Genomic DNA, 26,468 nt, shown 5'->3' with positions numbered 1-26,468 from the left:
TTCCTTTGACAGGAATAAAATGGTACAGTAAAATATGGCAACATACTTAAAATATTTTGAAAATAAAGGGGGGAAAATCTATAAAACAAGCTTGCTAGGGTAAGCATTTGAGGATTTAGAAAATATGGCAATCTCTAAAATATTAAAGCAGCCAAATGTGTTTCCCTACAGCAGCTTCACCTTTCTAACTGGATGATACTAGGCAATCATAAAGTCAGTATGAAACTTTTTGTTGCATATTCTACTGGGAAATGGAAAGGAAAACTCTATTGCTGTATTGATGATGACAGAAAGGAAATATTTATCCGAGAAAAAAAAAGATCACCTGATATTCTAATTTAGAATAATTTAATTAGCCACTCTGAGTTTGTCAGTAGTGATGGGTGAACCAAACCTGCACAATTCAGGTCCGTACCAAATTTTGCGGTGTTTGGCATGCCGAACACGAACACGAAATTTTTTGAAACTTCGGGCAAAGTTCGGGGTCGCGTTCAACATTTGGAGCTTTGACGTCACCGGCAGGTTGCTAAGGACACCAAGGTGATCACTTCCTGGATTCCATGGAATCCAGGAAGTGATCACCTTGGCGTCCTTAGCAACCTGCCGGTGACATCAAGGCTCCGCCCCCGGAATCTCTTCGTGGGAGGGATTCCCCAGCTCCTTCAAAGGGAGGTCTTCACGTAAAAATAAACATGTTTATTTTTACATGAAAGGACAGTCCTTTGCTTGCAGTGCCGCTGCGGTGTCCTTTTTCATAAAAATAACAATGTTTATTTTTACGTGAAGACCTCCCTTTGAAGGAGCTGGGGAATCCCTCCCACGAAGAGATTCTGGGGGTGGAGCCTTGATGTCACCAGTAGGTTGCTAAGGACGCCAAGGTGATCACTTCCTGGATTCCATGGAATCCAGGAAGTGATCACCTTGGTGTCCTTAGCAACCTGCCGGTATACGTGATATCAAAGCTCTGCCCCCAGAATCTCTTGGTGGGATTCCCCGTTCGGGTTTGGGCTTGGGTTCGGTTCGGGTTCGGCCGAATTTTGCATAAAGTTTGTCCGAACTTGCGGTACCCGAACACCGTTGGGTTCGCCCATCACTATTTGTCAGGATTGGGTGTCATAGAAGTCGAATAAAATAAATAAATAAATAAATAATTTCAACTGCTTTTACAAATTATAATTCTTTAGTGTTTTATCTTCTAAACAGTCACTAATTAAAATACTTGAGTAGAATTTACAAGTCATTCATCAGGATGAATCTTTCACTGGGAAAGAGAAGTATGCATACTTCTCTTTCCCAGCATCAAATGGCAGAATATCACTAAATTCTCCAAATGTTCAAAAGCCAATTATTTCAAGAGTCATCTGTCATCCAATTACTAGGAAAGCTGCCCATTCCAAGTCAATTTAAGCCAGCATTACCACCAATTCAGAGGTGGTTTCTTACCAGTTAGGACCGTTTCTATAGAACCTTCAGTAACTTGGTGGTCTGGATCCCTGGAATCTGCAGCGACCCAGGCCTGCCACACACCCTGAATTGTTTTTTTCACAGTGCTGTAGGCATTGCATTTTGTTTTTTGCTCCTGCTAATGCAGTTTTTTTAATATTGAGCATGCACATGCGTATGCACAAAGCATGTGCACGGTGTGCAACACATGCCTCCTCGCACTGCATATCCCAGAGCGAACCAGTAGTAACAGAATCCAGAACCTATCCCTGCAACTTCCCTTTGAAAGTAGAATGTGACATTATACCAGGTGATTCTGTCAATCCAACAGTAATTATTTTTTGTGTTTTTATTAAAACTCCTTCATTTTCTTAACTGAATTAAGAATACAGTGGTACCTCTACTTACAAACTTAATCTGTTCCGTGACCAGGTTCTTAAGTAGAAAAGTTTGTAAGAAGAAGCAATTTTTCCCATAGGAATCAATGTAAAAGCAAATAATGTGTGTGATTGGGGATACCACAGGGAGGGGAGGAGGTCCTGTTTCCTCCCAGGAGATTCCTAGAGAGGCCCCACAGAGGCTTCTCCCCACTTTTTCCGGCCCTGTTTCCTCCCAGGAGAGTCCTAGAGAGGCCCCACAAATGCTTCTCCATGCCTTTTCCGGCCCTATTTCCTCCCAGGAGATTCCTAGAGAGGCCCCACAGAGGCTTCTCCCCACCTTTTCCGGCCCTGTTTCCTTCCAGGAGATTCCTAGAGAGGCCCCACAAATGCTTCTCCATGCCTTTTCCGGCCCTATTTCCTCCCAGGAGATTCATAGAGAGGCCCCACAGAGGCTTCTCTCTGCCTTTTCTGATTACAATTTCGGAGGCTCGGGTTTGTAAGTGGAAAATGGTTATTGAGAAGTGGCAAAAAAATCTTGAACACCCGGTTCTTATCTAGAAAAGTTTGTAAGTAGAGGCGTTCTTAGGTAGAGGTACCACTGTATATATATTGCTCATATCTATTCTTTGTTACATTTGTAACCTTTCCTCAATTTACAACTACAATTGCACTGAAATTTCTATCAGTATGGTCATAATGTGAGACATCACTTGATCAAATTGCTTAGCACCCACAATTCCAAAAGTCCCAGTTGTCATCATAACTGAAGTTGTGTGAAACATTAAATGATCGGAGTGCAGGGGTGCCATGGTGTATAAAAAGGTCCAGCATAGGCCACATATAAGTAGGGTGTGTGTGTTGCAGGGCGAGCACAAGGAGGTTAGGAAAAGAATACACAAGCTCCTGAGCTGTGGTGCAGTGCAAAGCCACCTTTGAAAGCCTCCACTGTCCCAATCCTAGCCACTGTTGCTGCACTCTGGGATGTGCCAAATGCCCAGAAAGCTCCAACAGTATGGTGTGAAGCTGAAGCCTAGTAATGTGATGCAGTGTGGTGCAGCAAAGCCCAGCTAAGCTACCATCATTGCTCTGCACTATCATCCTAGCTGACCCTGGTCATTTTCCTCCTACTGCTGAAGAGGCATGCCCAGTTTGACTGTAATGTAGGTGAGGCAACTGCTAGTCATGCAAACTCTTTCTCCCAAGGCCAATTATGTCATTTTTCAAACAGCATGACCTGTTTACTCTCCAAAGAGTGATGCCTTCCTTTTCACAATACTTTGCAAAGTTTCTGAGCTCTTCTCTAGTTATTGTGAGAATGGATGTGCTGTTTAGGGAATGGCAGACTCCTCATTCTCATGATGCTTTAAAGATCTTAGAAGCATTCTAAGTGGGGAAAGCAGATTTTGTGTTATATTATTCACTGAACATAAATGAAAATTAATAATAATTTTGCTGAAGCTTTCTATTATTTGGCAATCCAGACCATATCAGAAATCATATCTAAGACTGAACTTTTTATTGTCATATATTTGAGACTGTTGGAAAGAACTAATTCAAATATTACAGATTTTCAGATTTTTGGAAGATTTTGCTATAGGCAAATCTTCCAAAAAGGAACATTAAAGTTTGATTCCAAGGCCAGTAACTAAGCAGGTCTCAATCTGAAGAATACATGTTCAAGCAAATAGATTTAATTTAAAACTGGACGCATCTGCAAATATTTACCAAGACAAACAGGTAGAACCTAATTAGTGAGTTACATGTTTAAACTTATAAACAAACCTATACAGGTTAATGAGTTATATGTTTAATGTGATAAGCAAAACGTATAGAAATTATTTATAGCTGTTAACAAAGATAATACAAATACGTATTTGTCAGAAATATAATGGTATCTCTACTTAAGAATGCCTCTACTTAAGAACTTTTCTAAATAAGAACCAGGTGTTCAAGGTTTTTTTGCCTCTTCTTAAGAACCATTTTCTACTTAAGAACCTGAGTCCAGAAAAATTTCCCAGGAAATTTGAGTGCGGCACAAAGGCCCAGCCAGTTTCCTGCCATTCCCCTGGGTTCCTCTCTCTGGCGCAGTGTATGGGAGGCAGCCTCGTGCTGGGTATATGGGAGGTGCGTGCTCCTCCTCGCCGCCTCAGAATCACTTTTTTTTTAAGCCTTAAAGTTTTGGAATTTTTTGATTCCCCTCACTTCACCTTCCTTCATCAGCATCTGCCCTCCTCCTCTTCTTCCTCCTCCTCCCCCCACCCAAATTCTGAGCTTTTATTTCTTTCCTAATGGGTTTGCACGCATTATTTGCTTTTACATTGATTCCTATGAGAAAAATTGCTTCTACTTACAAACTTTTCTACTTAAGAACCTGCTGACAGAACAAATTAAGTTCTTAAGTAGAGGTACCAATGTATATTTATTATTAGCATCAGATTAAGAGAACAAATAACATTAATGTTTTGCAAAAAATAAGACATCCCCTGAAAATAAGCTCTCCTCTGAAAATAAACCCTCCCCTAAAAATAAGCCCTCTCCCAAAATATTTCAAGGCAAATATTCAAGGCAAATATTCAACAGCCGGTCCCCGCCATTTCCTCTGGTTAGGGTTAGGGAGACAGCTGGAGATCAGGTAAGATGCCAAGAAGAACCGTCTTGCTCCACATGCCCCAAAATAATAAAGCCTTTCCAAAAATAAGGTCAAGTGCTTATTTTGGGATTAAAAAATAAAACAGGGTCTTATTTTCAGGAAAACATGGCATCTCCTGCTATGTTAGAAGAGCTGTTTCTACGTCCCAAATCTAGAACAACAAAAAAAAAAAAATCTAAAACAAGCTCAGCACTATAGATAATCTTGACATACCTATAATATAATCCTTCCATAACATGTATATTTATATGACCAAAAACAGTCTGCTTCCAATTGTTGACATTACACATTATTGATACTACAATTTGTTTCATTGGTTTTTCTTATTTACATAGGTAGTTGATTTTTCTGCTCCCATAGCCTCTATTCATATGGCTATGATTTGGACTATATTATTGCTTTATTTACTGAAATAGATAGACATTCTGCTGGGATCCCTTAGTTGCTTTGTGGTTACTATGTTTTCATTTTTTTTTTAGCCTTCTATATAAAAGTGATCCTTTGACAATTTCAAAGTAAGAATGTTTTTCAATTATGGAAGACCTGATTTATATATTTTCCAGCACTACACACGACTTTTTAAAATAGCTGACACTTTTTCAGACTCCAAAAATTAACTCATAGAAAAAAATGCTATAATATCTCTCTTTAAAACATCTATGTTGATTTTCATGCTTGTATGATGCTTGAAAAAAAGGAGCCAGCTGTTTCAGAAAAGTGGTATGCTCATATGTTCCAAAGCACCTCTCATGAATGTAATGTATGGATCCTTCTCTAGATTTGTCATTTATATTTCCTCTTTAATTTTAAAATCTTCATCCACTTTCATTTTGTATATCTAATAAATCACCTTTTTACAAATAATTTTGTTGGCCTGTTTTTTGTAGTTTCCCTTTCGGTACTTTCTTTGTCTTGCCAGACAAAATTGCTTTTATCTGTCATCAGATATAATCTATCTATAACATCAGACATCATTACTGACACTGTTTATAATGTTGCTACTTATTCTTCAATGATCTCTTTTAATATTTACAATGAGTGTGACATTTTATAAGTCTCAGTTAACTGACACTTAAAGTTGGTTTGTATTTTTCCCTTCTACTTAGAATATTCCATTTCCTTTATTATCCAGTTTATAAAATCATATACTTATCTTTGTTAATGACCAAGATAGTTCTCATGAGAAGTTATTGGTGTTGTATAGTTACTTCCAAAATCTATTATAAGATTCCAAAATATCATAGTAAAAGTCAATATTCAAAATTTAACTAACCCTTAAATCTATTTCTTACATCAAATCTTATTTAGCCAGTTGCTGCTTATTTCTAATTTTTTCCAATTTTTATTATGTTCAAAGTTGAAACTTAACTAATCTGGCAAATTTTCAAACTTGTCATTTTAAAAATCTCTTATAGGTTTAAGTTGATTAAAGGCTATTTCTAAATGTGATTAAAAAAAGAAAGTTAATATGGTGTCTTTAAAAAATCTCTATCACTGTTGCAATCAAAACAATTACTGTATTTTTGGACTATAAAATGCACTTATAATGGGTGAAAATGTCTGTGCATCTTATAGACCAAATATGACCCTGTTTCTGGCTCCCTGACACTTCTCAAAGGCCAAAATGGCCAGTGTTTTATGAAAATGGGCCCATTTTTTGCAAAAATGAGACATGCAGAGGGTTTGGGAGGCCTGCAGAGTGTTCCTAGGGGTTGTAGAGGGCAGCGCCTACGGACCAGCACTGACCAATCTGGTTCGCTGATGTCATGATGTCACCACCAGAGCGCTACCGGTTTCGACTATAGTGAGTGATACAATGCATGCAATCATCTGTTTTAGAATTGTTTATGTGAAAACTCCGGTAGTACAAAATTTGACAACTAATTCTGAGATACAGAGTCATGATACTTGAAGGATAATATACCAAGTATATAAAAGTATTTTGCAAAAGCTAAGATAGAAATTTCAACTACAACCCCAATGTCCTTACTGCTCCCACCCTACTTTCATAAGGCCATGAAGACCTGGCTTTGCCGGCAGGCCTGGGGGCCATAAACTAACAATCATTATGGCCAAATCGTATGAATGGTATGTATTCATGTTGTTGTGACTGTTCTATCATGGGGTTTTTTAATGAGGGTTTTATTGTTTTAGATTTTATATTTGACTTCTTTTTATTGTATTGTATTTATATTGTTTATTGTAAGCTGCCCTGAGTCCTTCGAGATTGGGCGGCATAGAAGTCAAATTAGATAGATAGATAGATAGATAGATAGATAGATAGATAGATAGATAGATAGATAGATAGATAGATAGATAGATAGATAAATAATGTACTACATTAAAAATATCAGCAAAAATATGTGTTAATATAATTAACTTAATGCAGCATAAAATAATGTCTTTGGACACAGATGCACTATTATCCTAGTCAAGAATCAAAACATTACCTGACTTGTGTTACATATTCTGTTACGTATTTGGGATGCAAAATTAAATGATCAAGTAGCAGCAAAAGAAACGGAATTGTTTAACGCTGTACTGCTATTTCAGGCTCATTCAAATGTTTGCAACACAATTGAATCAGCCTAACTTCTTCAAACTCATTGTCTGCACTTATTACTAATGAAAAATTCATTACTTTCCAATATTCAAACCAACAGTCTCTTGGGATCAATTAATAAAACACTCTAGGCAACTATATTTTTTTCCCTCAAAGCAGATAAGAATTTGTGATATGTGCCAAACTTTATTAAATAATAACATTTCTAATTGAACAGATAAACCAGTAAAATACAGACCTTATTTTAGTAGGTGTACTATCCCGGGCCTATGCAGATTAGAAAAAAAGGAGGAATCCACATGCTGATATTTCAAATAAATCTGTTTATATAGAAAGCCTCTTTTATACAAGCCAAATTCATGCATGTGAGTTCACTTTGGCAGATTCTCAGTTAGAGGAGTTAAAAGATAACAGTCCAACAGCTAGACTGCTGCTGAAGACCAAAGCTAATTGTAAATTCCTTTATGAGATAAAGAGTCTCCAGTTTCACTGACTTACATTTACAGCTTTACAGCATCTCCGCAGAAAGGGCACTTTCACTCCAAGGATTTTAGCAGGGAAATAAGAGTTGGCTAGTGTAATCTGGCTGAAACCTCAAACATCAACCGACTTCACTACAAAACGTTGAAACTCCACCCCGAATTTTGCATCCGCCACCCTTAAATACCTATGGGTCAACAATTCCCTAAAGTTAACAAACTACAGACTACTTCCTTTTCCCATACAAGTATTCTTGTCTTTTTCTTAGTCTTCTAAAGTGGGCATCTAGCAAAGGCTCATGGTCTTCTTTCTCATCTTCCACCTCCTCTAAGTCAGACCCTACTGTCATTTGCATATCTGCCACTTCTAGTAGTCCTTCAGGTTCATCCAGGACTATTTCTATTTCTCCCTCACTCTCACTCTGCATCAGCTGGCAACACCACTGGTCCAGGTAGCCCAAGGATGGGCCTAGCTCATCTTCCTCAGAATCTATCATTACCAGAGTTGGTAGGATACTGCATGCAGTTTCCCCCAAAGCGTGTATAAATTTGTATACCACAGTATGAATATATGAGTATGCTAAAAAATGCATGTAAGAGCTACCGGAGTCAAACTTGTAGGTCTACAAATGGAGAAACAGCTCAAGACTTGTCTAACTGTCTCCACCCAAAATTAGCAGAGGATTGACAAGATAAATAGGAAAATACTGTGGACACAGCACAACCCACAATTACTATTTTTCAAAATATATATAATAGTTATGATTGTGAATTTGGGTTAATTCCTTTCACTATCACTGAGATGACTAGATTTTACCTGTGCAATTGCCATACAGACAACTAGACCATATATTCTTACAATGATTTAACATAAAATACAAAACAGATGTCACCTCTTCTAGAATGATCTCCAATGATCTTCTCCTGTGGACATTTAACAGAGATGTTAAACATATTCTAGCCTTCCAAAGTCTTTTCGGACAGCAAAATAGTCACTGTGTGCATTTAATTAATCAATAAAAAATGCCCAAGCATTTTCAATCCTTTTGTTGGAGAGAATAAAATTAATTAAGAAAACTTTTGTGCAAACTTCGCAAACTGAAGGGCAAAAATATACCATTTAGAGGTATGATATTTGGGGTGTCAATAAAATATTCATATAGAACAATTATATGTTTCTTAGACAAACATCCGCATGGCATTAGGTACAATATATGAACCCAGCATTGGCTTATAGTTTTTCATTGCAATAAGATTTCCCCACAAGATTCAATGAAAAGAATGTGATTGTGATCTAGCAGCAGTGAAATAGCCTTGTTATGTTTGAAAGCATAGGTTTTGCTACACATTAACAGAAACGAAGTTCAACAAAGCAGTCAGGAAGGAAGCCAAATAAGTTGCTGTTTCAAAAATATTTAGGAAAGGTTGGGTGTGTTCAATAATGATGCAGCTCAAGATAGATTTCACTAAATAGCATTGGCTTGGCAGCATTATATAGCTATGCTTAGACTGAAGCGGTAACTTTTCAGCATGCTTTTCTTTAAATTTAATAAATAAACCTAAGGATGCATGAGTACAAATTAACTTTGTTAATAACTAAAAGTTAAATGACTTCATTGGGCTTTTCCCTTTATACTGATACACTGGGTACTAAGGAGCACATGTGATGTGAATAATCTGCTGAGAAACCTGAATTCTTTCTAGTGCTTTTACTAGAAACCACCATAGAAATACCACTCATTTCCCTTTTTGAAAATAACATCCTCGGTGCTCGTATGCACACATGCACTTGCTCTTCAAGGATTAATCATACTATATTGGTTTATTTGTGTTACGTATTCATGTATAGGTTGCCTCTGAGGTAAGTGCATGTATTCCATCCCTTGGAGGAAAGGATGGATCTAATCAGGAGAGTAGATGTCCATTTATGTGCTTCTGCTATTCTCTCATGATGCTTATCTATGTGACTGATTCATAAAGGAACTAGGAAGTGCAAGTGATGATATTATTATTATTGTTGTTGTTGTTGTTGTTTTGTTGTTTGTTGTTGTTGTCGTTATTATTATTGTTGTTGTTGTTGTTGTTATTATTATTATTATTTATTAGATTTGTATGCCGCCCTTCTCTGAAGACTCGGGACAGTTCACAGGATACAAAAGCAACACAACAAATCTAATTAATAAAAATTACTACTAAAATCCCATATATAATAAAATCAGTCAACCAATTCATTCACAACCACACATTACATCTCGTAAACAGAGGAAGGGGGTTTGATCTCATTGCCCCATGCCTGGCGACATAAATGAGTTTTGCCTGGCAACTAAAAAATGTCGGTTGGCGGGCCCCAGGGGAAGAGCCTTCTCTGTGGCGGCCCTGACTCTCTGGAACCAGCTCCCCCCAGAGATTAGAACTGCCCCTACCCTACTTGCCTTTTGCAAACTCCTTAAAACCCACCTTTGTCGTCAGGCATGGGGGAACTGAGATATCTCCCCCGGGCCTATATAATTTATGTATGGTATGTTTGTAGGTATGTCTGCTTAAAAATGGGGTTTTTTAACTATTTTAAATTTTAAATTGTAAATTATTAGATTTGTCAGGAATTGTTTTTATTGTATTGTGAGCCGCCCTGAGTCTACGGAGAGGGGCGGCATACAAATCTAATAAACAAACAAATAAACAAATAAATAAATAAATAAATAGTAAGTAAGTAAATAAATAAACAAACAAACAAACAAACAAACATGAGTTATATATAAACCTTTTTGTTGCTGTGTGAACAAACCCATAATGCAATGCATGCATGTGCCCCATGCCCCTTGCGCATATGTGCCTGATTTGCCAGTGTGCCCCACCCTTATGTATGCATGCAACTTCCTTCTCTCCCCTACCATGTGCATGCATGTGCAACCCATGTGCCCCCACTCCTGTTCACGACTCCCTGAATATGCTCCGTCCCATGCATGCACAAGTGACCTCACTGCATACGCATATAACCCCCACACATGGCCTCTGGTACATGCATGATCCCTGCACATGTATCCTACACACATGCGCACACATCTCCCACATGCGTACCATCCCCACACATGCGCAGCAGACACCTGGCATCCAACTGGACTGCATGAGTAATGTGGGCATGTGTGGTGCAGCTGAGCTGGGGAAACAGCATGCATACCTGTAGAGAGGACTCTGCATGCCACCTGTGGCAGTGTGCCATTGGCTCACCATCAGGGCTATATACACTCTGCTTAGGGTCATTTGAGGATGGACGGAGCATAGAATACATTGGTCAGCAGGGTTCCAAATTGCTAGCCAACAGTTCTAGCTGCACTGATATATTAAAAAAGGTTTTTTTGAGATACACTGCTCAAAAAAATAAAGGGAATACTTAAACAATACAATATAACTCCAAGTAAATCAAATTTCTGTGAAATCAAACTGTCCACTTAGGAAGCGACGCTGATTGACAATCAATTTCACATGCTGTTGTGAACATTCAACTTTGTACAGAACAAAGGATTCAATGAGAATATTTCATTCATTCAGATCTAGGATGTGTTATTTGAGTGTTCCCTTTATTTTTTTGAGCAGTATATTTTTCCAACACAACACGCAGATGAATCCTGCCCATTTTCAAACAAATGTTTCTTGTTTTCCCCCCACTATTCCAGATTTGGTGTCATATTGTTCTGGCTTGCAAGAATGTTCTTGATTTTTGGGCAGATGTAATCCCATGAACATTTACTTAGTATTTTGATAACAGACCATTGAGTTATAAGAATTTTTAAAATGTCAGGAGTTACAATCACAGAATCCCATATCTCTCATGCTCTCATTTTCAATTCCATTTGGTTTTTAAAATTCTTTCTTATCCAGGTGTTTGATCATTCAACAATTCTACTTATGGAATCTATTCCCCCCAAACAATATATATATATATACTGTATATGCTATATATAATTCCCAACTGTTACAATGCTGTATTTGGTAATTTCTTTACTACAGTATTTGTAATTGTAATAGGACAAAGCCAAGCAGAACCAAGGTGGCACAGTGATTAGAGTGCAGCACTGCATGCTACTTCAGCTGACTGCTAGCAGTTCAAATCCCACCAGGTTCAGGGTTGACTCAGCCTTCCATCCTTCCAAAGTGAGTAAAATGAGGACCCAGATTGTTGGGGGCATTATGCTTACTCTGTAAACTGCTTAGAGACAGCTGTAAAAGCACTATGAAGCAGTATATATGTCTAAGTGTTATTGCTATATTGTATTGTAAAATGAATAGTCCCACAGTTTCCACTTATATTTACAACTTGTACAACAAATATCCAAATCAAGCCTGCTAAAAGTAAATTACCTAAAATTTAAAATACAGTATTATCTGCAATCTTTAAAGAAGCCAGAAATTTAGTCTATTCAATAATAGACTTGATTGTTGATTGTACAAACCTCAGACTGGCCAGGAGGTACTATAACTTTGTTTAAAAATTAATGGATTTCTACCATGTTGTCATGCCAATTCCATTAATTTAGTTAGAGGCACTCTGGGAAAATAAAATGACTTAATATTCATTCAGTACATTCCTTTGAGAATTGTGTTTCTACCAAACAGTTTTATTTTTGTTTCATCTAACCATATGGCATCCTCCCAATACTCTTCTGGATCATCCAAATGCTCTCTAGCAAACGTCAGACGGGCCCAGACATGGACTGCCTTAAGCAAGGGGACACCTCTGGCACTGCAGGATGTTACTGATGGTGACCTTTGTGTGTCACTGATGGTAGCCTTTGTTACCTTGGTCCCAGCTCTCTGCAGGTCATTCACAAGTTTCCCCCATGTGGTTCTGGGATTTTTGCTCACCGTTCTTGTGATCATTTTGACCCCATGGGGTGAGAACTTGCGTAGAGTCGCAGATCAAGGGAGTTTATCAGTGGTCTCGTATGTCTTCTACTTTCTAATTATTGCTCCCACAGTTGATTTCTTCACATCAAGTTGCTTGCCTCTTGCAGATTCAGTCTTCCCAGTCTGGTGCAGAGAGTTTCTGGGCGTCCTTTGACAGCTCTTTCGTCTTCACCATAGTGGAGTTTGGAGTGTGACTGTTTGAGGTTGTGGATAGGTGTTTTTTATACTGATAACAAGTTCAAACAGGTGCCATTACTACAGGTGATGAGTGGAGGACAGAGGAGCCTCTTAAAGAAGTTGCAGGTCTGCGAGACCCAGAAATCTTGCTTGTTTGTAGGTGATCAAATACTTATTTTCCACCATAATTTGCAAATAAATTCATTAAAAATCAGATGTGATTTTCTAGATGTGTTTTCTCATGTGGTCTCTGATATTTGAGATCTACCTATGATGTCAATTATAGGCCTCTCTCAACTTGCACAACTTTTCTCCCCATTGTACTTCAAATGCACACACACACACACACTTCAGTTTCATCATAAGCATATCTACATTAATAATCTACTATAGGTTTAAGGGGAATCAAATGTAGCCAATAAATTTCTAAGATGTTATAGTTGCATTCAAATAAATCAATTCATGTTAATCACTAAGAAAAAAAATTCAGTTTTATATGCTAAATGTCTTGCTTTCAAGCTGCATTTTCCTTACAAATTTCCTGATCCAAGAGTACACATTATTATATCTAACTTCTCATAGTGTTGACTTGTATTTTGCACCATTAGGCCGATATTCATTCTTTCCTACACACATGGACCTACAATATTTACATTAAGCAGGACTGTTTTCCTTAAGATATATGCTCTTACACAGCCAGATAAGGAATTCACAGTGGTTCTAAATGGTTTTCTTACAGTTATCACACTCTTTTATTACTTGGATTCAAGTTACTCTAATTTGTTAAGACATTCCAAAGTGGAGAGGAAGTGAATCATCTACATGACAGAAATATTGGCAAAGGTGGAAACACTCTGGCACTCTAGAATTTCTTAACTGCATTTCTAATAATTCCTGCTCATCCACAATATAGATGAAAGTTAAAGATCCAAAATGTTATGAGTTCTACAGTCTGTTCTATAGAACGACTATTTAAAAAAAGGGATTAATTACTTTATCCCCAATAAGACATTAAAGCTAGAATTAGGGATAGTAAACCTTCAGAAATATTCTAGCATTGAACAAACTAAACAAGTTTAGAATTAACTGTCTCTATAGTTAATTGATGGAATTTCCAAATGTAAGACTTAAGGAAAAATAGAGCAGAATAGAAATAGCCCTATAGTTAATAATCAACATAATTTGTAATATACAAAAGTTAATAATCACCTTCCACTTTTTAAAAACTCAGTTATGTCAACTTCGGACAGAATGCATACCCACAATTAATGTAAATTATTAAATAAATGACATAAGTATATTTGCTATAGATACTGTAATGTTTTTCTTGCTATTGTGGATTTTGCACATTTTTCTTATTGACATTCAGAGTTTTATTTTCCTTGGACAAAGATAGGTGGCCATCCTTGATATAAATGTCTGTTATGTTTGCTACTCTCAAGTTTAACGTTTTTATAATGGTATACATAAAGCTCAGAACAATTCATTTATTCTCATTTAAAAGAAAGCCCGTTTAAATTATAATTTTCAGATTTTTTTTAAATTTTAAAACCTGCACTTCCTATTCAGACCAAAAACTCACTGCTCTAGCATTTATATCTGAACAAAAGTAGAATTCAAAGATTTATTAAAATGTTTATATATAAATGCTTCCTTTTTAATGAGGGAAAGTGGCTTATTTTCTTAGAGGGAATGTTGAAAGCAAATGTCCCCCAATTTAGCACTAATAGAAAACAATGGTTTATTTAGAAGTGCCTCAGTTGCAAAAATATGTTATCATTTTGTTGACTGGGAAGTATTTCAAAGGAATATTAAGCATTCTTACCTCAACTGACCTTACTGAATAGTTAAAATTTATGGGAAATAAATGAGGTTCTTTTGGAAATCAGCAGGAATTAAAAAGGATCTGGATCAAAATTCTGGAGCCTAAAAACTATTCAGCAGGTTCTGATTCATCTTCACTACCATTGATAAACATGTGTCTTATTCAAACCCTACATATACTTTTATTAATTTTGACATACCATTGAGGATGTATGCATTTTTTTTTTAAAGGCTGGTTTTTAATATAAATACAGCGTTCCCTCGTTTATCGCGGGTGTTACGTTCCAGGACCACCCACGATAAACGAACATCCGTGAAGTAGGGATGCTATATTTATTTAAGTACTTATACACTATTTTAAGGCTTTATAACACACACACACACTTTTACGCTACATAAACCTTCCCGTTCCATTAATAACAATTCCCACACTGTTCTGTGCATGCATTGTACCTTTACACTTATTGTAAAATGTTTTGAATTTCTAAATCTACACGATGAAACGATGCTCCACGTGAAATGGCAGAGTGTAGCAGCAGACTCAGAGATGGGGAAGCTGCACACAGATGAAAAGTAAACAACGCGCTACTGCACTAAGCCAATCAGGCTCTGGGATACAAAGCAGCACTCTCTGGTTGGTCACTTTTCCATCAACCAACCAACCGTATGTTGTTTATAATCTCATGTAGGTAAAGTAGCATCTCAGACGGGCAAGTTCCGCAGAAAACCCACAAAGTAGCAAAAATCTGCAATATATCTTTCCATTAATATTTTATAAAAACCCGCGATGCACCGAGTCCGGGAAAGGTGAAATGCGAAGTGGTGAACACTGTATAAAGGAAGGATATCTAGCAATCATAGATTTGACAATTAGGTAAACTAAAGAAAATAAGCAATCAGGGGGAAAAGTGTTTTAATATATAACTTTATACAATTGAGTTACTAAAATTTGAGAATTTCTTCCCTTGCTGCAGTGTCTACACACAATACATGATTTAAGAAAAGCAAATCAGTGCTCATTTTTAACACTTTCATCTGGTTTTTTGTTTGTTATTATTACAACTCCTTCCCTGGGTCATGGAATGTGATGTAAAGTTAAATGCCACTTGACATGGCCATACCACTGTAATTAGAAACCACTTTGTTTTGATAAGCACTCTCTCAGAAATGGGTTTCCATGCGGATTGGCCCCCTGTGGCTTAACATTAGACAAAGCATTTCAAGCACTCCTGACAAGGTAGCAAACACAGAACAGGCAGCACTTACCTTTATCCCTTGGTGCTGCGTGGTTAAGGTTAATTTGGATTCATCCAGAAGCAGAACTTCACAATAAAATTCCTCAGGCACTGCACAGAAGCAGCCCATGGCTGCATCCAGTGTCTTGGATGTCAGAGTGCAAACGATACAAGAGATTCAGGGTAACTTCAAGCTCAGCAAGGGGGAAAGCAAATAACTCCAGTTCTGATCCCGTAATTTTTATTATTCCCTCAGGTCAAAAGGTGGAGAAGGAAAGCAGACCGGCCTTTTGTCTTCAAAGGGGCTACCAAAGAAGGTGGCTTACACCAAAGGTTAAGTCTTCCTCAGGCATCCTGCAAAAAAGAAAAAAAAATAGGAAACCACCTTCCAACCACCTTGCACATGGGAGGAAAAATATATCTATTCATTGTCAGAGTGAATTCGAAAGAAGAAAGTTGTCAGAGGTGAAAATCCATTGTATAAAGTTTCCCCACGCTCCCTCAGCCCTATGGGCTTCTTTTGTTCACAGAAGAATCCCTCGGCCTCCAAAGCACACGAGTGAGTAGTTAACAGTGAGTAGTTAACAAGCTTGCTCTGGATACCAACATATGAGGCAACCGCAAGAGAAGCAGGTCATCCTTTCAAGGCCTAGTGGGGGCCGAGCCCTTCAAGCGCAAAAGAACTTAAGCAAACCACCCGGGCGGGGGTAGTGGGGGGGCTCCAGTTACTCCTCAGCTGCACAACGCCGGCCGCTCCAAGCTCCTTCAAGCCGCGTCTCCGGAATTAATAATTACCCACGTTCCCCTTCCATTCCCCCCCCCCCTTCCTCTCCTCCCTCGGGGATTGCTCTTTTGTATGACGAGAGAAAAGGAAGGATCCGGGCTGAAGGGAAACCGCCCCGCCTTCAGCGCGCACCCCCCTCCCTCACCTCACTACCTTGCTACCCGAAATCGGGGGGGGGGGATATGGGGAGCTTACCTGGAGGAGCGGGAAAGGCAAAGCAAGAAGCCGCTGCTCCTGCTGCTTGATAGGGCGTGAGGAGGCGGGCAGAGACGGACCGTTCACTCTTTGAGGGCTGAAAGCACAACCAGCTTGCGCTTTTTTAAGTCAGACGCGAACCCGTCTACCTCAGGCGGACACAGACACACACACGCCCTTCTCTCCGCGGCGCTGAAATGGAAGGGGGGGCGGCGGTAGAGACACACCGTAGGGCTCCTGTTGCCGTTTTTTCCCCCGGCCTTGTCCACTCCTCGCGAGTCAGCTTTTCCCCCGTCGGGGAAACGGCGGAGAATTCTTATCGCCCAAACTCCGCGCCGGCGAAGTTCCCCGCGAAGCAGCAGTTCACAAACGCCACCTGCCCCGGGGTGGGTCCGCTCGCTCCGTTTCCTTCCCGGCTGGAGAACCGGGATGTCAACGCTGCTTCCTTGGCCGGCCTTCGCTTCCACCTTCTTCTCCTCGGCTTCCCCGGTCCACCTTTCCCGGCATGGCCCAGGATGGGGCCGGGGAGGACCGGCGGTCGCTTTCCTTTGCCCAGACCAGAGGCAGCCGCGGCTCCAGCGCACGCTACCTTCGAGGCGAGCAACGCCTCCGCTCAAGCTGCCGGCGTTCCTCCTCCTCCTCCTGCTCCTACGCGGCGGAGAAGTCGTATTTGCTCCCGGTGAATCGCTCTAGTCTGGCACCTCCGCGATGCCCGCTTGTAGCTGGGCTGTCCAACCGGCGTTTTTTTTGTCTCCCTCCGCCTTTTTTTTTTTTTTTGCTCCCGCCAACCTTTCACCTTCCCTGCCTTAGCAGCAACGGCGGAGGAGGCGTAGTAACTATGCAAGGACAGCAGTGACTCCTACCGGGCGATTCCGCCAAACCGGCCTTGAACGTGATGATTCAGCGAGGGAACGGTGTTGTTTTTACTTGAACAACCACTCCAGGAGAGATTTAAGCATGCAAACTATGCTGCTCAAAAAATAAATAAATGGAACCCTTAAACAACACAATATAACTCCAAGGAAATCAAACTTCTGTGAAATCAAACTGGCCACTTAGGAAGCAACACTGATAGATAATCAATTTCACATGCTGTTGTGCACATTTAAATTTGTACAGAACAAAGTATTCAATGAGAATATTTCATTCATTCAGATTTAGGATGTGTTGTATGAGTGTTCCCTTTATTTATTTATTTTGAGCAGTGTATTTCTTATGGAGACAGACATCTCTCATCAAGAGCTGTCTTGGCAAAAAGGAGACGGAGGCATCGTTTGTTGGAGACTGCTGCTTGATTTAGATGGATTTAAGCCCATCTTTAAAATGTCTGTTATAATTGTTCTTACAAGCCCTTCCTTTGAAAGAAGGGATTTGAACTGGATTACAATTTATTATAAAAATTGCCTGAAGCCTTTCCTCTGCACATTCCACTTAAATCACCTTTTCAACTGTCCTGTACTGTACACCTATATTACTGCAGGGAATGGAGCAACCAGATATTACCAGACGGAATAGCATTCAACTGATTTTTTTTTTTAAAGGGTGTAAAATGTTACAAACTTAGCAAAGTAGTGATGAGTGGGCTTTGTGCTGCACAAGGTCACCCCGCTCAATCTTAATTTTAGGCTGAGTTCAATTTCACATTAATCACACTCATTATAATGTGGATTGTTTATGATTAAGGGCTTTTTCTCCCATCCCCGCATCTAGCACTAATATGCTTGGTGACCATCTTTTTAGCCTAATTTTTTTCTTTTTTATTAAATTTTAATTCCACTGCTTTACCATATCATGCAGCAGCTCTTGGTGGTTTATAATATAGAAAGTTACAACGTCCTGCAAGAAATTTAAATTAGAAGAATTAAATAGAAAATTTAAAAACAAAAATGATGGGCAGTTTGGGAATGGAGCTCTTTTCTATATGGTAGCCACCTCCAACATAGCAGGCCTTTGTTAAAGCCTATGTCTATGATGGCGAACCTATGGTACATGTGCCACAAGTGGCATGCAGAGGTCTCTACAGACACACAAGCCTGTAGAGGTCTCAAGGATGCTGAGCCATTCAAGCAGTAATGGGCCCCAGCCAGTACAAATGGGATCAGCGATCCATTGGGACTTTTTAGTGGGTACCGGAGGCCAGCCCAGCTGCGCACATGCCCGATTGGTGTGCGCGTGCCCCGGGCAAGATTTCGCTTCTGCACATGTGCCCGATCTGATATCTCACGCAAGAACACTGGCCCAGACAAGATTTCGACAATTTTTGCCCTTTTTTGCTTCTGGGCATGCACAGAAGCAAAAAAAGGGAAAAAATTGCTGAAATTTATTTGTTTGTTTGTTTACTTGTTTGTTTATATTTGTTTGTTTATTTGTTTACTTGTTGTTTATATTTGTTTGTTTGTTTGTTTGTTTGTTTGTTTGATTGATTGACTGATTTTTATGCCGCCCTTCTCCTTAGACTAGTGGTCTAGAATAGCAACCAATTATTAAATAAACTACAAATCAGTGCAATGTACAGACTTTAAGGTTATAAATTGTTTTAAGAATATTAACACTTATATTTCAAAACATAATCATCTTAGAATCCCATTCTTATCTAATTGTCTCCTATGTGGGGGAGGGAGGGAGAGGAGGGAGGAAGAGGAGGAGGGAGAGAGAAAGACTGACTCATACTGCTTTCAGGGCAGGGTGCAATGTACATTTTTGAAACTACATTCTTAGTCACAAATGAAAGAATTTGGGCCATAGCCAACTCCATTCTTTTTTACATGACATTATTTAAACATACTTTGGTTGTTTTGCAATCGGAATACAAAATATTTCAAAGTGTTGCTGAGGGTTTGGTCTTTTACTTATTCCAGGAATCGTTTCATTGGTCTGTGATGAATTGTCCTGGGATCAGTAATGAAAACTGGTTGATAAATCTTTAAATAAATTGCTTTTTCAGAACCTAAACAAACATTTGTTTTCATAGTTCTTAGGAAAAGGAACTACTCTAAAAGCCTGTGAACAAGATACCCCCGAAGACTTGTTTCAATAATCGGTATTGAATCAATAGCACTGTTTTATTTTTAAATTCTTTTCAAAACAGGACTGAGTGTTTCTACAATGTCTTCCCTAAAATGGTACACTTAATTTGCAATATTTTGACACTGTTTTAGTGCCTTTCAGCTTGTACAGGTAGTCCTCGACTTATGACCACAAATGAGCCCAACATTTCTGTTTCGAAGTGATACCTTTGCTAAGTGAATTTTGTCCCATTTTACAACTTTGCTTGCCACAGTTGTTAAACGAATCATTGCAGTTGTTAAATTAGTAAAATGGTTGTTAAGTGAATCTGGCTTCCCCTTTGCTTCACAGAAGACCACCAAAGATATAATGAGCCGGGGTGGCACAGCAGGTAGAGTGCTCTACTGCAGGCCACTGAAACTGACTGTAGATCTGTAAGTCAGCGGTTCAAATCTCATCACTGGCTCAAGGTTGACTCAGCCTTCCATCCTTCCGAGGTGGGTAAAATGAGGACCCGGATTGTGGTACAATAGGCTGGCTCTGTTAAGAAGCGCTATTGCTAACATGTTGTAAGCCGCCCTGAGTCTAAGGAGAAGGGCGGCATAAAAATTGAATAAATAAATAAAGATGATCACATGATTCAGGGACACTGCAACCATCATAAATATGAGCCGGTTGCTAAACAACTGTTCTTTGACCGTGTGATATGGGAATGCTGCAAGTGTGGAAAATATGGTTATAAGTTACTTTTTTCTAGTGCCATAGTAACTTCAAACAATCACAGAATGAATTGTTGTAGGTCGAAGACTACCTGTAATTTATTTTGATTATTATTTTTAAATTATAGTGTTAGTCCAAGATATTATATCCACTATGACAAATGTTAAACATTTAGTTAATTGTTATACTTTTAAAGAAAGACAAGTGGTGGTGAAGCATTAAAATCAACTTTGCAGAAATACTGTAAATCCAATAATAACTCCAAACCAATAAAACATATATCAATCAGCACGGGTGAAATGCTACAGGTTGCCCAGTCTGGGGGAACTGGTAGTGGTAGCCACCAGTGGTTGGAGAACAGGGATTTGCGGCAGCAATCCGCCCACCCACTGCCGTTTCTTTTTTTAATCCTATGTGCAAAGCCTTCTGTGCATACGCAGAGGATGAAAAAATGCACGCTTCCGAACCAATAGGGAAGGTAAGTAGATTTCACCGCTGAACCAACAGAATTGAAACTAAAATATATAGATACCCTTTAATCAATCCATACATCAATTATATACCATTCTGAAAACTCCTGTAAAAGAACATGGTATGACAATATTTTAAAATACTGTAAATGTATATTCTTTTCTTTAACTGGAAATCCCATTCTGTTTCCTTTATCCACTAATAATTACAATAGAGAATAGCCTGGTTTCTGGTTTTTAAATCTGTAATATAAAAGTACAGTGAACTTAGTTACACTGAGCGCAAGTGAAATGTTCAAAGACTTCTAGAAATTTGGCCCACACACAACTAATGAAGTTTATGCTTTGCAAAAGCATGCTGTGACCTGTCCACAACAAGCTTGCCTTATGCAGTTATATTAAGATATTTGCATTTCTGAAGAGGAGTGTCTGTGAAGATGGTACCTAACAGGCCACTGAGAGATATAGTTATTGCCTCACCTTACCTCCAGGGAAAATAGGAAATGGCTAAGGGAAAGATGCTTCAACACAGTGGTTTTATAATAAACTTCATTCTCTTAGTTCATCAGTGCGAATTCAGTTCATTTTCTCTTAAGCGTTTTTTTTTTCACTGTTCAACCCTAGCTTTAAAAAGAAAACGTGAGCCTTTTTATTGCTGGGTTCACAAAGAGAGCTTGCTAATTGTTGAAATCTTTCACCTGGACCTGTGCACTATCGCAAATAGTTCTGATTTATTGATCAATGCCAGAAGTAAAATTTTAGGCAAAATAGTCAAATTTCAAATGTAAAATTTCAGGTAAGGCATGAAAAGGAGAGCAATTTAGCTCTCAGAGTTTCACACTTTCTTTATCATTCTTACTGTATTTAGCAGGAAGGGCCAAAGAAATCATACCATGGAAAATCAGTATTTTTCTCCCAAATATCAGAAGAACAATCTGGGATGCTATGGGCTGACACCATCATAAGTGGTAAATAAGTAATTTTTGAGCATCTAACTTAAAAGCAAGCAAATATATTTTTTAAGGTTTCTTTTTGTAAACCTATGTGATCCTTATAGAGGTGCTTCAAAATGCTATCAAAGTTATTTATCAGCAGCCATTCTGTTTACTGTATTCAATAAAGTTAGTACATTTAACATTAAGTTCTATACATTTATTTGCTGTGTTCCTGCAACTCTTGCTATGAAAATAATATGCACATTTGGTTACTCGGTTAATTTTAAAACTACATTATATAACAGAAAAATCTAGCAACTTTGTGAATGCCTCCGCTGCATGTATCATTGATAAAATTTATGTGGGATAGGATTCCAAGTAGTTTTTGATTATTATTTTATTATTGATAGATTAGATTTATATCTCAGCTTTACTATAAACAATTCAAAGGAGTTTTCTCCTCTTGCTTTCTCCACAAGAGATCTATGAAGAGGTTAAGATGGCTCTAAATTATACAGTCAATTTCTAATGAAGGACTAGAGCAGAGGTCCTCAAATTTGGCAACTTTAAGACTTGTGGACTTCAACTGTCAGAATTCTCCAATCAGCTATCCTACGCTGGCTGGAAAATTCTGGGAGTTGAAGTCCACAAGTCTTAAAATTTCCAAGCTTGAAGACCTCTGGATTAGAGGGCCAAAGAACTCATAGCACTCAGGTAATGTAAAGGCATCATGAAGCTCCAGTCAAGATGAATTACCAGTAGTTATGTTTAGAACAAGAGTTTTGGCATTGGATATTGACAGCAATTAATTTATAAAATGGTAATCATTTACTCCACATTTGGAGGGACAGTGTAAATCTGTAGGTTTAGTCTTACAAACTTCTCCTCTGTACTTAAAATGCATAGTTAGCATTCTAGTGGCTTCAGAAATTAGCCAAGAGGAAATCACAGTGGATTAATTTCAACTATTTCAAGAGGCTACTCTTTGAAGTCAATAGGCATCTATTCACCAGTGCGATATTATCTTCAATTATTATTTCCAAAGTGAAGCACTTTACTTATCATTTTCATATATTCATACTAATGCTAAAATGACCTGTCACTTGAATGGATGTTTAAACTATAGCTGGAGGCAAAACATTGCAATGAATACTTTATGATGTCCTTTGTGTTCAGTTTATTAACAGGGTTACCTTTCAGCACATTATTTCCTTTAAAAAATACAACTTTACTTTAAAAGCTAAAAATACCATTAATTTTTATGACTTTTCAGTTTAATCATCCAATTATTAAACCCTTCATGAGATAAATTATTGCTGTACTATGCATGTGAATTGTGGACTAAATTCTTGTATTTTGTAACTGGAGTAACTGAAATCTAAAAACACAGACGATTATGAATACTGACATGTTTTATCCTGTCCTTCTGAAAATATGACATTGACTGATAATTGTGATACCATCAGATTTTTAAATTATTTAACATCTATAAATTCTATCATTTTGTTACAGATTTGCTTTATTTGTTAAGAATTTGGGAATTATGACTTTGCTTTAAAGTATTAATTGTTGTTAAACTCTCCTGATAAGGAGTAATGTGAAATCATAATTCAAAAATAAAATCAGAAATCTTTCATAATGCAAGGAGTTGTATCAATGAAATGGCTGTTAATATATGTCAAGAGTAAAATATATCCAGTGAAGGGCTACCAAAAGTTTTTACTACAACCCTGTGGCCGTGGCTTATGCAGGACGCCCTGCATTTTCTTTCAACATCTTTCAACATCAATTGGGTGCTCTGGGGTGGAGCTCCATTTTTGCTACCCACTGCGTTTCCCCCATGCGGGCAGTAGCCCACCCCATTGGTATATCTTCATAAGTTAATGTATATGGAATCGAATCAGGAATTTCAAATATCTGCCACTTAAACACAAAGCTTTTAATATGTACAATAGAGTTGATCAAAATGTCCATAATAGGATGGATAAATTTGAATCACCAATTGAACTGGTTCTCACTTCAGCTCCATTATGAATGCTAAGAATATGCAAAGTAATGATAGAACATTCTGCCTTTTTTTCCCTTCCAAGTACATGACCTACTCCCCTGCCCCCATCAATGATGTATTGATCCATTGGTTGCAACAGGTATTGATCCAACAGCTCAAGCCTGTTGTTGTGGGTTGAGAGAATATGAATGGCTCAAAGTGCTCCAGCCAGTTTTCATGTCTAAGGGGGGGATTAGAATACAGATCCCCTGATTTCTAGTCTGATGGCTTAACCACTAGACCAGATTGGGTCTCAAGCTATGTATTTGAAGGTTTTTTGGTATTCTTAAAATATAAGAGGGGTTCTTTTTGTTATTGTTGTTAAATATCTCCACTGTTTCCCTAAGGAACACCAGTGTAAGTTGAGGGTTCTTACTGAATTCACAGCTGCTTCAGATGGGAACCTGATAGCATGGTTTTTCTATAGTTATACTGTCATTCATTGTAAAATAGTCTATCCACCAATGTCTGGATGACTCCCACACTTTCAGAATTCAGGAAGATAAAAACTGTTTCTTTGCTGAGCTATTGGCTGAGGACCTTGTTTTGTTGGACTGTTTTTAATTATTTGGTTATACTTATTTTTTAATAGATAGTTTTTGGAATTTTATAATATTTATGTCAGTTACCAAGAATTTGTAAAACAAAGCAGTATAAAAAAGTAAGTAAACATGCATTTGTAGTTCACTTGCATTGTCGTATGGCTCACTAGTCCCTGAAAACTTTACAATCCATTCTTGCTCAGTCCTTGTGGTTAGTGTGCAAAGTTTCTACCACTATCTTGCTAGCCTAATATTAATTTAAGTGTATTTGCAGCCATGCAGAATTTGAAGAACCAGATCTTGAAATCCATAACTTAGTTTTTCACTACCAATGAAATAAGCAAAAATCTGTCTGTACTTTACTGTATATTGTATGTAGTTCCCTTAGTATATCAAAATACCAGTCTCACACAGGCCCAATGTCAATATTTTCTTAACTGTGGAAAATAAAGGGTTGCAAGATAATGACTGATACTATCAAATTCTTGTACAGTATTTGTTCTGGGTGGTGAAAAAAACCTTACTTCTCCACCAAAGCACTATTGCCTAATGTTTAATTTCCACTTAAATGGTATTTGTATTAAGCTGATAGTAACACATGATTAGGTTTATGTGGGAGAATGATGGAAAGATTAATTAGCCGTGTGTGTTGTCAAGGCTGTATGAGATCCTTTTGCAAAAAACCAACTAACTGGTATCATAACCTTTAGCTCTAACGAATTTAGGAATCTCCTTTTCAATTTCTAGTCCTACTATGAAACATTTTCAAAATACAATTTTAAATACCAGTCTCACGCTGACCCAATACCTATTAAAAACCTCTTTTCTTATCTGACACTATGTTATGTATGAATCGTAACAGAAAGAAATATTAGTCTTCAGTGTCTTTGGAGAGAAAAATCCAAGGCAAATTTCCACAGCTTGGGTGAAGTGGTACAAAGCCCAGGGACCATCCAAAGGATGGAAGAAAGACAAACAGATACTACTGCAGATGTTATTCTACCTCAATTGTTTTTCTTCAAATCTATACATGATTTACAGTCATGGATTGCAGGTAGATCTCACTTAATGAAGACAATTGGGACCAAAATTTATGTCATCAAGTGATACAGTCATAAAGCTAGAGATCAGATGACTGCATTGCTTAGTGACAGCGATCTCAACAGTATCTGTATTGAAAACTGCAGATTGTAAAGTGAGGATCTCACATTACTACAAGTTGAAACTTCTTGCAATTTCTAACAAACTCCAGATGGCACGCAAGCAAGGTGGACAAGGTCTATGGAGTTGGGGGTGTTGCTTCTGCTGCAAGTGCATGCGAGCTCAGGAGGGTTTGCCTTTGTGTAATACATTCAGATTGGGAAGAATTATTGCTGTGTCACACAAGTATCTGGAAACTGGTGAGGAGGGTTGCTGTAGTGCCATGCAAATTTATGCAGACTATTGTGGTGGTTCTGTGGGACAAGTTCACTATGGACTACCCTGTTTCCCTGAAAATAAGATGTACCCCGAAAGTAAGGCATGTCAGAGGTTTCGCAGAATTTGATAATATAAGGCACCCCACCCGAAAATAAGGTGTAGTCAAGTTTACATACGGTACGGGGGGAAAACATACGGTACCATTCAAAGCTGTTCATAGCGGTACCGTAATAATGTGGCGTCCCCTGCTGGCCCCTTCCATCGCTTTGTACTGTCCAGTACAGCAGACACAGTCTGCTGCTGTCTCACCGCCATTACAGTCTCCAGTACAGTGCGTAGACTGCAGTTCCTCTGGTGGCCGGAAGCTGCAGTAGCGGGAGTATACTGTTGTACCATATAAGTGCCGTCATTTGTGTGTGTGGGTGCCATACTGACAGGTACTGTACCGTAATCAATGTACCGTACGGTACACTTTCTTTGGGGGTGTCACTTTTCTTCCTGTGAATTTGTCTTATTTGAGAAATATAAGGCACCCTCTCGAAAATAAGACGTAGAACAACTTTTGGAGCAAAAATTAATATAAGACAGTGTCTTATTTTCAGGGAAACACAATATGAGATGGTAGGGAGTTCCTCAGGGGACACTGTGGCAGGAAGAACTTGCAACGGCAAACCCAAAAATCACACCAAAACAC

General features: G+C 38.4%; 1 protein-coding gene across 2 annotated transcripts in view; it reads right to left on the bottom strand.

The window, feature by feature from the left end:
• The window catches only part of EPB41L4A (erythrocyte membrane protein band 4.1 like 4A), an 83,748-nt gene extending 66,305 nt beyond the window's left edge, over positions 1-17,443 (bottom strand). The window contains exons 1-2 of one of the 2 annotated variants that reach the window (XM_070742925.1): positions 16,636-17,443; positions 15,688-16,010 (exon numbers count right to left, since the gene is read on the bottom strand). In XM_070742925.1, the coding sequence (XP_070599026.1) occupies positions 15,688-15,786 (99 nt within the window). In that variant the 5' untranslated portion in view covers positions 15,787-16,010; positions 16,636-17,443. Of the gene's footprint in view, positions 1-15,687; positions 16,011-16,263; positions 16,515-16,635 lie in introns of those variants that run through there. The other variant, XM_070742926.1, reaches the window with a different exon arrangement.
• Positions 17,444-26,468: the final 9,025 nt, after the last annotated feature.

This window comes from Erythrolamprus reginae, chromosome 2 (assembly GCF_031021105.1).
Source record: "Erythrolamprus reginae isolate rEryReg1 chromosome 2, rEryReg1.hap1, whole genome shotgun sequence".
In the NCBI taxonomy this organism is placed as follows: domain Eukaryota; kingdom Metazoa; phylum Chordata; class Lepidosauria; order Squamata; family Dipsadidae; genus Erythrolamprus; species Erythrolamprus reginae.
Note: the sequence above shows the minus strand (reverse complement) of the source record. Positions and strands in the feature narration are given on the sequence as shown.